Source organism: Lasioglossum baleicum, chromosome 4 (genome assembly GCF_051020765.1).
Source record: "Lasioglossum baleicum chromosome 4, iyLasBale1, whole genome shotgun sequence".
Lineage (NCBI taxonomy): Eukaryota > Metazoa > Arthropoda > Insecta > Hymenoptera > Halictidae > Lasioglossum > Lasioglossum baleicum.
The window spans coordinates 19,224,800-19,237,401 of record NC_134932.1 but is presented as its reverse complement, the minus strand read 5'-3'; the positions used below and the strand labels follow the sequence as shown (position 1 = coordinate 19,237,401).

Genomic DNA, 12,602 nt, shown 5'->3' with positions numbered 1-12,602 from the left:
GGATAATCTAAGCTGATCACGCTTCGTCATCCACCCTGCATCTTTTATTCGGATTTTCGACGAGCCTGTCCAGGACTTTCATGCTCTCCGTCCTAGATCAATGATTTTACAGATGGCAGCCCTAGCCACGGGCCTCGTATGCCCGTCCCATCGAAAACAGGATTCAATGTGACTCGATGCGTTGAATCCTCTCTCCGTAAATAGGTTTCAGCGGCCCAACTGTCTTGGGATTATACAGAACAATATCTCCGTTACAAAGGGCTCGCCAAATAAACCTGCTGCAGCTGTACTGGCGGGAACCAAAGAAATTTGAAATTAAAATTCACACGGTATAAAAGCGCCGCGCTGGAACAGAATGTCTCGATCGTCGATTTCCATAGATATTGGAAATCCGTGGCGGCGTTTTTTTCTCGAGGGGGATCGATATTTCGAGAATATCGCGGCAACCGTGACCTTTGGACACTTGGACGGCGGCTAATCCCGCATAATTTTCGCAAAAGGCAACGCCACGCAACCTGTTCCTGGTAGAACGCCTTAAATATTACGTTAGACGGCGGGGCTGATCGTTACATGTGCCCGTTAATGAAACACTTTGTTTGTAGCCGAGACATGCATGGAAACCCGAACCGTCTCGGCTGACGCTAGAAAGGCAGTCGCTCGAATGTCGCCGGTTCCTGGCAGCCAGCTTTACTATTACGGTTTCATTCTGCCGGGCGAACGTGCAGGGTGAATTTCAATGAACGCAAGAACTTCGAAACTCCAATAAGGCCATCGTATCTCCGATCTTCGCCCCGCGATTTGCATAATCGTCGGAATCTTGGCTTAGCTCGGGCTTTCCACAATTTTTACGCTTCCCGGCCCTCTCGGCGGCCTTCGGATCACCTTGTTACACATTTAGCGAGTCTCGCTCGGCATTTTGCAAGCGTTAGACACGCTTCTGCAATCTCGAGAAATTGTCCCATTTCTGGAATACCTTCTGCATTTAGCCGTCGTTGGTTACTTGGAGCTGTAAGCACTTTACAGTTGTGAATGTTTCAAACTTGAGGTAATAGAACAATGTTCTAGGCTATTTTCTAAATTCAGCATCCTGATTGTTCGCATCAAGCTACAATGTCCTGGAATTTGCCCAGCTAAATTGTCAAGTATCAAAGAAAGCTTCGGCAAGAAGCTCGAAGGGCGTGGTCCGGTAATCAGAGAAGCAGAATTGCCCTTCGTGCTTTGTTTTCTGCGCGCTGAGACCACGATGGGAGCTGTTCGGTCTCAGTCACGGATAATAGAATGCAGAAGCTACCGTCAATTTCTTCTACTGCGGCAATCTCGACGGCGCGGGCATTAATTCCGTCTGCCCCTTATAATTCCCACAACGTCGTCACTCGATGCAACCATCATTCAGCGAGGCTACAATTTTCGTTCCTGTTGCAGGGGACATCGAGGATTGCCTGGTCGCCCCGGTTGCCCAGGGACAATTCACGCCGCTGCCGGAAGCTCTTTGTTGGGCGATACTGGAGCTGACGTCCCAGAGGCAAGCAGCGACCTTGGACACGCTACGATCCGCTCTGAGGAACGCTTTTCCAGCGATGCAGAGACCAAACCGCGAGCTGGTGTACGACGCCCTCGCGAAGCTGATGCAGGAACGGAAGATTTATCATACGTCCCAGGGCTATTTCGTCGTTACACCGGAGACCAGGAGGCTCAGGCGCGACTCCAGCAACTCCAGGCGATGCTCCAGGGAAGTGAGCGGGTCCAGGGGTCAGGGTAGCATGCTGATGACCAACGACGAGGCCATGGCGCTCGTGCACGGCGAGATGCTGACCCTGAGGGACGGCGATGTCACGCATCAAGCTGTGCAGACCAATCTGGCGGACGTCATTTGCGGAGGTAAGGACCACGGTCGCTCTATCTTTTTCTAAGAAATTTTAGCTGCAGACGCACCGTGGGAAAAATTCCCAATCTAGCTGGACAAAAGCTCGCGGAAGAATTTATAGCATCTTTTCAGTTTATACTTGAAATTTTATTGTTAAATTATATATTGGGTTGGCAAATAAGTTCGTTCGGTTTTTTCGAGTGGAATAAATCACAAAAATCAAACCAACTTATTTGCCAACCCAATATTTTTTTTATTATGAATGGATTAGGGATGAAAATTATAACATAAACAATTTTTATTATTTACAAATTTATTTTTCTCTAGAAAACAATTGAATGTAAAAGTTTAATAATTGGTCGCTCGCCGATCTTTATCGATTATTTTCTTGCACAGATTGCTCCATATTCGGGATGGAGTTGCGCAGATATTTACGGAGAACTTTAGACGCGCCAGCACTGTTACTATTTCCACGAAGTAACGCGGAAACGATGTGCAATTTAGATACGAGGCGTTAAGATGCAAATGCAGGTGGTACTCGGGGCTGCAGCTTTAGTTTGAACAGTCTGTTTTCTCCTGTTTTTTCCTCAACTCTGCTTTTCAGAGATTGAACCGAGATTCAGGGCGCCAACTGAGGATTACGCTCGGTGGATACTGAAAATCACGTTTTTTATCAAGCAATTACACTCTGATTAAGTAGATTAACATTTACAAGTCAATCTGTCTGCAAATAAATATACATTGAAGGTCTGATAATTCGACGGAGTGAAAAGTGTTACATAATCACATTCTGTTAGACTCAATTCTAGTAATTAGTAATGTATTGAAGATTCTCTCCTTTCTTCTTGAGTATGTTGTTGGCCCGTTTTATTCAACACAGGTATAATGATTTTCTGAAAAATGTGTTGTATTCCTGAATAATCGAAAACATGTTGACAATCTATTGTACGCAGTACAATATTTTTGTAAATGTACAGGGTGTCTCAGCTGAAGGAGGCCACCTAAATATCTCCTTTATTTTAAATGGCACAAAAAAAATATTTTTGGCATAATTTAAATGGTATCGAAGGAGGAATACCATAGAAGAACAATTTTTTTGTCCGGTTATTTTTCAGTTTGTTCAAGGTCATCGTTATTTTTTATCGGGACAACTTTTTTTTTATTCCATCTTGTTAATGACTTAAGCATATTCAAATGTAGTTTTTCAACCGCTATAAGATGGAATAAAAAAAAAGAAGTTTTCCCGATAAAAAATATAACGATGAGCTTGAAAAAACTATGAAAAAATAACCAGACAAAAGAAATTGTTCTTCTATTCAAAATAGAAGATTCATTAAAAATAGAGGAGATAGAGGAGGTGGCATCCTTCAGCTGAGGAGTCTGTATAATATAACATATCAATATAATAGATTGTACGTAGTACAATCATTTTTAGTATAAATTGTATATGCAGTAGTCTAAGACAGTCGGAGAACAGAAAATCTGCCCTGTAGAGGGAAAACGGCGTATATAAGATTCTAAATTGAATGGTGGAAGTTTAGGAATTGTAAGAGCTGGCATGGTAAGGTCAAAGTTTTGAAGATGACGTGGCTAGGTAAAGTTTCAGAGAGGTCGAGGATAAGACAGAGTTTGAGGATGAGTCAAAGATGAAATTATGAGTTTTTGATATTATTTTGGGTAAAAAACAGAAAGCTGGATATCTATGTGTATTGAGATGACGTTGGTTTGCAACCAATGGTTTCGTTGGTTTAATTTTGCTCCTCAGTGTATGATTGAAGAAAATGTAAGAAAATCGATTTTTCGAAAATGGAAAACCAGTGCACCCGCTTAAACTAAACAGTTGACATTTGCCCAAGTTTTTCGAGTCGAGCACATACGGCGGGATTGCTTGTCGGGTCTCCCGCGAAAAGACGGCCAGGAAACGAGAGACTCGTAAAACCGTAGGAGCCCGCCCCGGGGACAAACTGGTCGATCAGAGCAGCAGACTCGTTCGGCACGTGTTCGGGAATGGTTCCGAGTGTCCAGGAGGAGTTCGCTAGCCGGTCTCGCGCGCGGGTGCCTTTTTCTCTCGAACTCGATGGACGAGTCCGGTGCGTTTATGTTGTTGTCGTCCTTGGCAGCCACGCAGCGAGCGCCGGAAGACCGTGCATTCCACCGCGGCAGATCGACTCGAAAAATTGTCGCGATTCGATTTAAATTGCGCGGCGTTATCTCGGCATTTAGAGTGCTCTGTCGTCCGCGGCCGCGAATTTATGCCCCTTCCGGCCACCACGACGGGCCGGGCCGGGCCCGAATTAGAAATTCAAATGGAGCCCCTCGCGCATCAACGCGAAGGAAACTCGGCAATTTTCTTTATCTGGACCGTCCCAAACCGGGATATGGTAAACGCGATCTCAACATTGTACGATAATACGTTCCCGTATATCATTGCGGTATCACCGGGCCATGCCGCGCCGTCGCGACGGTTGGCACAATGTTGCACCGAACGATGCCACGTTGTTGGCTCGCGTGCTAGGCATGCACATCGTGCGCATACTCGATGCAAGAAATGCAGCTTCTTCGAGAACACTCTAATAAATTCTCCGATGTTATATTCATGCCCGTGAACCATTTCGGCATTGTTTCCCCGCGATGCTTGTTGCTTGCCCGCGCTCAGACACCGTGGGAATATCGCACATTTCCATTTGATCCACCATAAACGATTATCATTCGACCGTATTAAACTGTTCTTGTATTAATCCTCACTAAGGATGTTAAGCAAGAATGCTTGCGAATTCAGGTAATGTCAATCAGTAAATTATCGAAAGAATATTGTCAACGGACATTGTGACACTTAGAGCATTCTAGAGACAAGATTTAAATGTTTTCGTTTTACGCTGAAAATTGTACAGAAGAAGAATAGCTGTGGCCCACCGGTGGCGTTCGTCGGGCGACTATAAACTATAAACTGCAAGGATCGTTGCAATGCGCAACGAACAAGCTATCGGCGAGCAGATCGGTAGCACGGGGTTCGAATGAGTCCCTATATTTCTTGCAGCGCGGCGAGCGCACGAAGTTGCATGCGCAGCCTAAATGCAGCGGCTGGTTGATCGAAGTTTCGGTGCCGCTTGTTGAAACTGGAATTTTCTGGCGCGTTGACACGGAAACACCTCCGGCACCTTGCACACCTCGCCTCTTTCCGTACACCGGGACGTGTATGGAGGACGTACACGCGAGTATCGGTACATATAGCGGCGGGAACAGACCGTGCCAACTCGGCGATCCCTGGAAAGCGTTTAGCACAGCCGATATATTAGCTATTGGTCACGACATTGTCTACCGTTACACACGCTGCTGGGATCACGTGGGGGGCCACACGTATATAATCTTCCTACTTTTCTCTGACTCGTTTCTCGAGTGATTCTCACGCTGGTAACCCACTCGGTCGTCGCCACCGCCTCTGGCTGTGTACCACGATGAAAATCAGGGACGAGGGTGTTCCACTTTTTGAGAACCCGGTGGGAGCCCACGACTTGACAGCCAACCGCGATATGCGAATTCCGAACCCGGCACTGTCAACTCCGACGCCGGAAAATCAGTACGCGAAGCAGAATGTTAACACTGAAAGCGATATAAATGTTTTAGCTTATAAAAATCACAAGGCTCTATTGATTTATATTTTCTGCCATCTTTATCACAATACGTGCTTGGATAAAGAAATTTATGGAATCAATTTCTATGTAAGCAACTTTATAATTACAATAATTGTAAAATCAGAAATATAAAACCGGTCATTTGATCGGCAGTAGTGGGTTTAGTGTTAAAGCTTTTGTAAGCCTTCGGAGTACGAATTTGCATGAACAACGTCATGATTATGACCGAGGAGAAAGTAAGATACGCGACCATCGGACTCAAAATAACAGTGATATTTGCTTGAAGATTTCAGTAAATATTACGTATTACGCATGCGTATTGAAGTATTTACCAGTAGATACTAGTTATGCTATATACTTCATCCTCTATGCATACTGTATCAAATGTTTTATACATACGACCGAATCTGTATGTGTTATACGTATTCAGACATGAATTCCGATCTTTTCAGGTAACCCGAATGACAAGGTCCTGTTCGCGAGGTGTCGATCGATGCCAGGACGCCTCGAAAGGCGACACTCTCTCCGGCTCTGGGGTTCCGCCAGGCGTTTGCACAGAAGTGGAAGTTCACGGTCTTTGCCACGAAGGCCAGAAAGAAGCGACACTTCATCGAGTGCGGAATACGCGAGCACCGACAGTGCGCCGCATAGCCCAACCAGTGAGTCGAGTCGGGGAAGGGATTGTTTTGGTGATGGATGATCAACTTAAATATGTTAGCCATCCCTTCGAATCCGATCCAAGCTTCCAGCTTGTGGCCGCTTGGAGAGAAACTTATTCTCTATCGCGTGAAACAATAAAACACTTCGACAGGGTAGCTGTAGTATGGACGAGACTCCCACGCTGAACGTCTTCGAGTCGTTTAATCATGCTTCTCGCGCCAATAGGAAGCATCTTTATTCGCGGCCAGCAAATCATTAAACCATGCTTTCTCCGCCATCACCCGCATTCACCACCGAAATGGTAAACTCCAGCCGATAGCTCTTCCGATATCCTGAGCCCCCGATGATCGGGCGAAAAGATAGACGATTCGCTGACACGATCGAACATCCACACCTCAACGAAGCTTCTTAGTCACCCTTAGCTGGCAAGCCCTTCCTCGATTCCCGATCTCTCATAACGAAATGCAACATCGGTCCGTCTTTTCTCAAGGTTTCTCTGGGATTTTTTCAGAGAAAATAGGTCTGCTCTCCAGGCTGTTCCGGCGCAGCACACGAAGGAAGGGTGCACCGTTAATGGGCACGTTCAGCGCTCAGTATCCTCCTACCGAGTGGTTTAACCCACGTGTCGTTCACCTACACAGCGTAGCCACGCAAACGAGAGCTGCCAGCCCTTCGGTGAGTTGGATAAAGTCGGACGTGTTCCCTCGGAAAAGCATACACGTGTTTTTTCTGCAAACAGTCGGGAATTGAAAGCAAACCGGATGATTAAATTGAATCCCTGGAATTACTGCAGGAAGATAAACAAGCTGCCCGAAAAGGCTAGGATTGAATTTATGCAGTGTACTCGGCCAGATCGATAAGTTAGAAACGTTCGCTTGTAGCTACGTCAGCAATTATGCTTCCACAAACCTGTTAACAATTAGTTTTATCCAGTTGTTGAATTCACCGAGTTGAAGAGAGATATTATTTCTATATCGGGGATGTCGCGATCTTTATGCATTTATGGTATTTGCACACTTTTGGAATATTATAGAAGGATACATCTATATCAACAAACCTTAATGGCATCTCTGCTTTATTTTTACCATAAGCCACTTTCACGCTCTAAACCAGAAGAACCCCTCAATCCCCTCAGCACAGCGCATAAGTTCCACCAACTTTTTCGAACGACGAGAGAGCAATTTCCACAATGAAGGAATGTTTTTGCAGATGATGGAGGGTCTGGACCAGTCACAAGCCAGTTTCCAAGTTTGGGACGACTCGAGTTCCGTGCGATCCGCCACTTTGCCTAGGCGACATCGACGTCAAGCCAGCGGCGACTCTTCCAGCTTGTTGGCGAACTCGACGCCCCGAAGTTCCAGACGGCATCGATCGCCTTGCTCGACTCTGCCGAGATCGAAGTGCTCCAGTCTGAGCAGATGCACCTCCAGAGCGTCGGTTTTACCACCGACCGGCAACCAAGAGTCCTACCAAGCTCGCAATCAAACGCAGAACGGGAAGAACTCTGCGAACTCGTCGCCCAGCCGAAGCGGCGGAAGTTCTGGATCCGTCCGAACCACGAATGCCAGTCCTGCGAAAACGGCCACCCTAGGCCGATCTAGCACGAGACAATCGAACTCTAGACGACCCAGCCATGATTCCATTGGCAGCGGCACGAAGTCGAATGGATCACCGCAACACAAGGTAAAAGCTTGCAAACTGCATTGGTCACAGAACGTTACCAGTCTTATTAATAAAGCAAGGTACCATTCGTGCTTGTTTGATGTCAGTCCAGCATTCAAAATTGTTTATAATGTTAAAAATGTAATAATGCGATACGTATAATATAAAAGAGTCGAGGTTGTGCTCGACGAATTGATTTTAGCAAACAGTACCCAGTGAAAGGCGACTAAATAATTGTATATCGACAGGTTTTGCAGAAGACGTCGTCCGGCCACTCGTCCCACTCCAGTGGAAAGTCGATTTCCAGCGGTAAACTCTCGTCGTCCCCATTGAAAACGTCCACGTTACCAGCGAAATCTTCTCCATTGAAGGTGGTCCAGCAAGGTTCGCTGACTCCGCTTCAGGAAGCGCAGAACTCGATCACGCTGCAGGTGTCAACGAACCTGACTCCGGTGAGCCCGTCGCAAGACCAACGGGCGATACAGAACAGCGTGACCCTGGCGTCGAACGCGACCAGCACGACCACCATCTCTGGATCCCCGGGCACGAAAATCTACGTGCAACAGAACAACTCGCCGATGAGGTCGGTGATCACGTTCGAGAACGGTACAGTGAAGACGAAAGTGGCTGAAAAAGAGGACTGCAAGGAGAAGCAGGATCGGGAGCTGCTCGGCGAGAAGATCTACAAAACCAGGATAGACGACGAGAAGCTGAACAAGTCGAGCAAGCTCGAGCGTCCGTCCTCGTTGTACGCGTCCAAAGAATCGAAGCCGAGCCTGCTACAGTCCGAGTCCGACAAGGAGAACAAGCCTAAAGCCGAAGAGGAAGTGCCTAACAAACTGAAGCTAACTAACCGCCTGAACAACAGCCAGGCGCACCTGATCGACGGCTCGACGAACAACATCGACAAGAACTCTCTGGTGAACGAGCACCCAGCGACAACGCTGTCGAACACGAAGAACACCAACGACGCCATGAACAACTCACGGAAGCTGAGTCTCTCGTTGTCCAAGGACGCGCTCAGCTACAGAAACCTGTTGCGCCCAGGTTCCAAGAACAACATCGCCTCGAACCCGCCCTCGCCCACGAAATCTTTCGACGGTTTCGGGGGATCGTTCAACAACGTCTACATCGAGAACCTGGAAGTGACGAAGCAGAGAGCTCCGCAGGGCTCGGAACCGAACCTCGAGAAAACGGTCAGTCGAGGCGACCTCTACACGTACCCAAGCTTGAGCGACATGCAGGTGCAGTTCACCAGCCTGGCAGCGCAGAAGATCCTGAAAGGCTGCCCGATCAACAGCGTGGACACTTTGGTCGAGGTGAACACGGCAGCGGCCGAGAAGCCGAACAACTGCGACGTCACCGTTCACACCGATTTTGGACTCGTTTAACGGTTTTGTCTCGTCGGACCAGCGGTTTCTCGCGCACCTCGTACAGTGAAAGATTGAACTTTAGCAGGACGGATCCGATCCGTGATCGTATCTCGTGCGGCCGCGTCGTGGTAGACGTGTTAAATAGTATACAGAGAGAACGATTGTACTGCTTAAGCATATAGAGAGCACTGTAAACAGTTACCAATAAAGAAACGCTCGTTGTATCCCGACGTGCGATCCGCTGTCACACGCGTTCTATTTACACCCGACAGTCTTTTTGCAATTCGACACACATCGTTTACGATCTGCATCGATAATCAGCCCGCCCGTGCTTCCATTGATGATCATCTATATGCTTACGCGGCTGAACGTTCGTTAGTATTGTATAAATAAATGGCAGCCATTCCACAGAAAGTATTCGTTAGCTTATCTATAGTTGTTTAAAGTTTTAAAGCATATCCAGGAATCCGATGACAACGCATTCGAAAACCAGCAGCCCCATTTCTTTCGACACAAACACTTCCGTCGCGTACGAGGTTCGAACACGATCGTTGCATTGTCGTTGCATTCCGTAACACGTTTTGCACGCGATTCGATACCTTCCGACGAATATTCAAGGGAAATATGATTTTCTGCACTGCTCGGAACAATTCGGGGGATGAGGAGAGTTCGCCTAGAACTCGAGGAATTGACGCCACAAGGAAATGAAACACTGCCTGATATTTACGATAGCCTTCTCACGGAATGTTCAATCTACGGTGCCTCATAGATTACTTCGTATACTATTCTAAGTATTAATGGTAATTGGAATTCGATCGTTAACCTACGTACGGAAGATATTTTTTCTCGATCCAGAAAAGCATATTTCTGTCTCGCGTGAAACCAGCAACCGTGGTGTTCAGATAAATAGTCCGAAACCTTTAAACGATAGTCAGAACTTACAATTAGTTAATGTAGGATACAAGCAAATAGTGTAATATGTGAAATCAAAATGGAAGATATCGTTGGTCTTGACGCCAACACGAGACACAAATGTAACTAGTGATTCTGTAGGACTGTGCACGAGGAATCAGTCGAGAACATTGTCACTGTGTAATTGAAACAACTGTACAATTTTCCAAATTTACACTTTGAACTCGAGTGACTGAATTGTATCTCAGAAAAGCTGAATAAAACAATACAAAATAAACGATAACAAAATAAAGAAACACACGATTGAGAATTTATTCCGAACGAAAGGATCAATGTTTCAAAATTCATTCGCACACCGACATCGCATGAATTTTGTCCACGTCATAAGGCGCACGATCATCCAATTATTTCGAGCAGTATCCTCTAAAATCACCGGAAGCATCAACTCTCGCGACTCGAAAATCTTTGATTTATCTAAACGCAATGCATCGAGCGAGTCGCATTTCGTCCGCTGATAATTTCTCTTTTAATTTATCATTCTAAAAAATCGTCTATAAACGGGTACCACAACGTCGTGACGTTGCCAGTTTTGCATCGCTTTACGAAGCTAAAGCGATTTGCTAAAGCAATACTTCACGTACGATAGCCTGACAATTGCCTTAATCGAACGCGAGAGAGAGAGAGAGAGAGAGAGAGAGCAAGAGAGTGAGAGAGAGAGAAAGAGAAAATATTATGAAAATATTTTGCGCGAATCCAAATACTGCCAATTTTCTAGCGTCGACATAGATTAGTGATAAAAAGCGTAAGACTCGTGAGTCTTCGTGGACGATGTGTAAAAAGTGGTAATTTAAAGAAGCACCATTCTTTCGTTTCCAACGACTCCCACCTCCAACCTCCTTCCCAACCTCCACCTCTCATTACCCAAGGACGAACGTCTATAATTAATCAGACGACATTTTGTTTCGGTCGATATGCCAAAGTAGGAAGGAAGCGTAGCGCAGTCAACTTTTACGATAGAATTTAGGCATAGTGATTGACTACGCGTACACAATATAGAATACAAATCGAAAATCAAGCGTACCACGAGTATTCTCTTCACGAACGACCATCCCCATGACAGGGGTGAGTTTTATATATAAAGCGAAATTCATTCTATAAATCACCCTCGAAAAGAAATTTTTTACTTACAGTACGCGTTTATACATATACCTCTGACGACACGCGATCAACGAAATTGATGAAAAGTGTTCGATCGAAATCGTCGCTCGTAATAAAAAACAGGTCGGCCTTAAATCTCGAACGACCTTCGAACGCCCTTCGCACGCGCGCGCGCCTGCATAATTCAGACCGCCTTTCGTTTGTTGCACGCGAACTCTCGAGACACGAAACAGAAAGGTGCATTCCCCTTTCCGAATAATAAGCGGTACCATTTTATCGATTAGTGCAATGGTAAATCTAAGTGCCAAAACCGTTGTTAGTACTTAAAACGTCTTAACGCTAGAAGTACCGAGTCAAAGTGGTTTAAAAGTTGGCTTGAGTTTTCTTTTGTGAACTGCTAGAGCGCGCTGATTTAAATTTCGATCGACTTTGGTTGTAGCTGGCGCAGATTGAATTTATTTCATCATTTCTTCATGAAATTAACTCTTGTGTTTCTGGTCACTGAGATGTACGAAATTCGAAATGGGTCGCTTTTGACCTGTTCTGGTAGTTCTAGTGTTAAACCGTGGACTCTCCGTCTAACGTTCGAATCATAATTATTATTAACCTTAAAATAAAGTAAAAACATATAGTCGTAAGGCGGCAGGCTATGAGAGACCCCTGGACACAGCTTGTCGTGCCTGCTTTGTACATTTCATACATTGTATTGCCGATTAACCGATTAGCAATCTCAATACACCTCCACGTCTTCCACTTTTTACGAAAATGGAAGGACACGAGCCTTTTACGCCCTTATTTCTTATCGAAGACTAACTTGTAGAGTATCATTGTGTAATCTTGCTCTATTATAATTATAACAACGAAAGCGTATGATAATAAAAAAAACATGGAAAAAAGTTTTACCCGCCTTGGTTTTATATAACTTCCCACTTTATAATTACCTTTAGTTCGTAAATTATAACTCTGAACAATTCAGTGTTCGTTGATTATTTGAAAGAAATTAAATAGTTTTTAGAGATGATAACACTCGCCGAAGGTTAAAGACAGGTCAGTTAGACTACGTTTATGATAATATTCGACTTCCCTATATGGTTATTAATTGTTTAATCAGTGCACTGCTATTGGAGAACTTCGATATTGATTATTTTGAGACAAAATGATCGGAAAATGAATTAAAAAAATATAGAAGAAAGACATTGAATCTATCAGAAGGTAGACCAGTGGCGTGTTACCCTATGGGCAACTTGGGCAAATGCCCGGGGCCCCAAGCAAAAGAGGGCCCCGAACACAAACCAAGATCCAAGATTCAAATTCTACGTTATTCTCATAAAGTTATCTAGT

General features: G+C 45.3%; 1 protein-coding gene across 2 annotated transcripts in view; it reads left to right on the top strand.

Annotated features, from left to right (window-relative positions):
• The window catches only part of Knockout (Stork-head domain-containing protein knockout), a 146,065-nt gene extending 133,888 nt beyond the window's left edge, over positions 1 to 12,177 (top strand). The window contains exons 4-8 of one of the 2 annotated variants that reach the window (XM_076421948.1): positions 1,423 to 1,878; positions 5,949 to 6,155; positions 6,668 to 6,831; positions 7,366 to 7,839; positions 8,067 to 12,177. In XM_076421948.1, the coding sequence (XP_076278063.1) occupies positions 1,423 to 1,878; positions 5,949 to 6,155; positions 6,668 to 6,831; positions 7,366 to 7,839; positions 8,067 to 9,209 (2,444 nt within the window). In that variant the 3' untranslated portion in view covers positions 9,210 to 12,177. Of the gene's footprint in view, positions 1 to 1,422; positions 1,879 to 5,948; positions 6,156 to 6,646; positions 6,832 to 7,365; positions 7,840 to 8,066 lie in introns of both variants that reach the window. The other variant, XM_076421947.1, reaches the window with a different exon arrangement.
• The last annotated feature ends 425 nt before the right edge of the window (positions 12,178 to 12,602 follow it).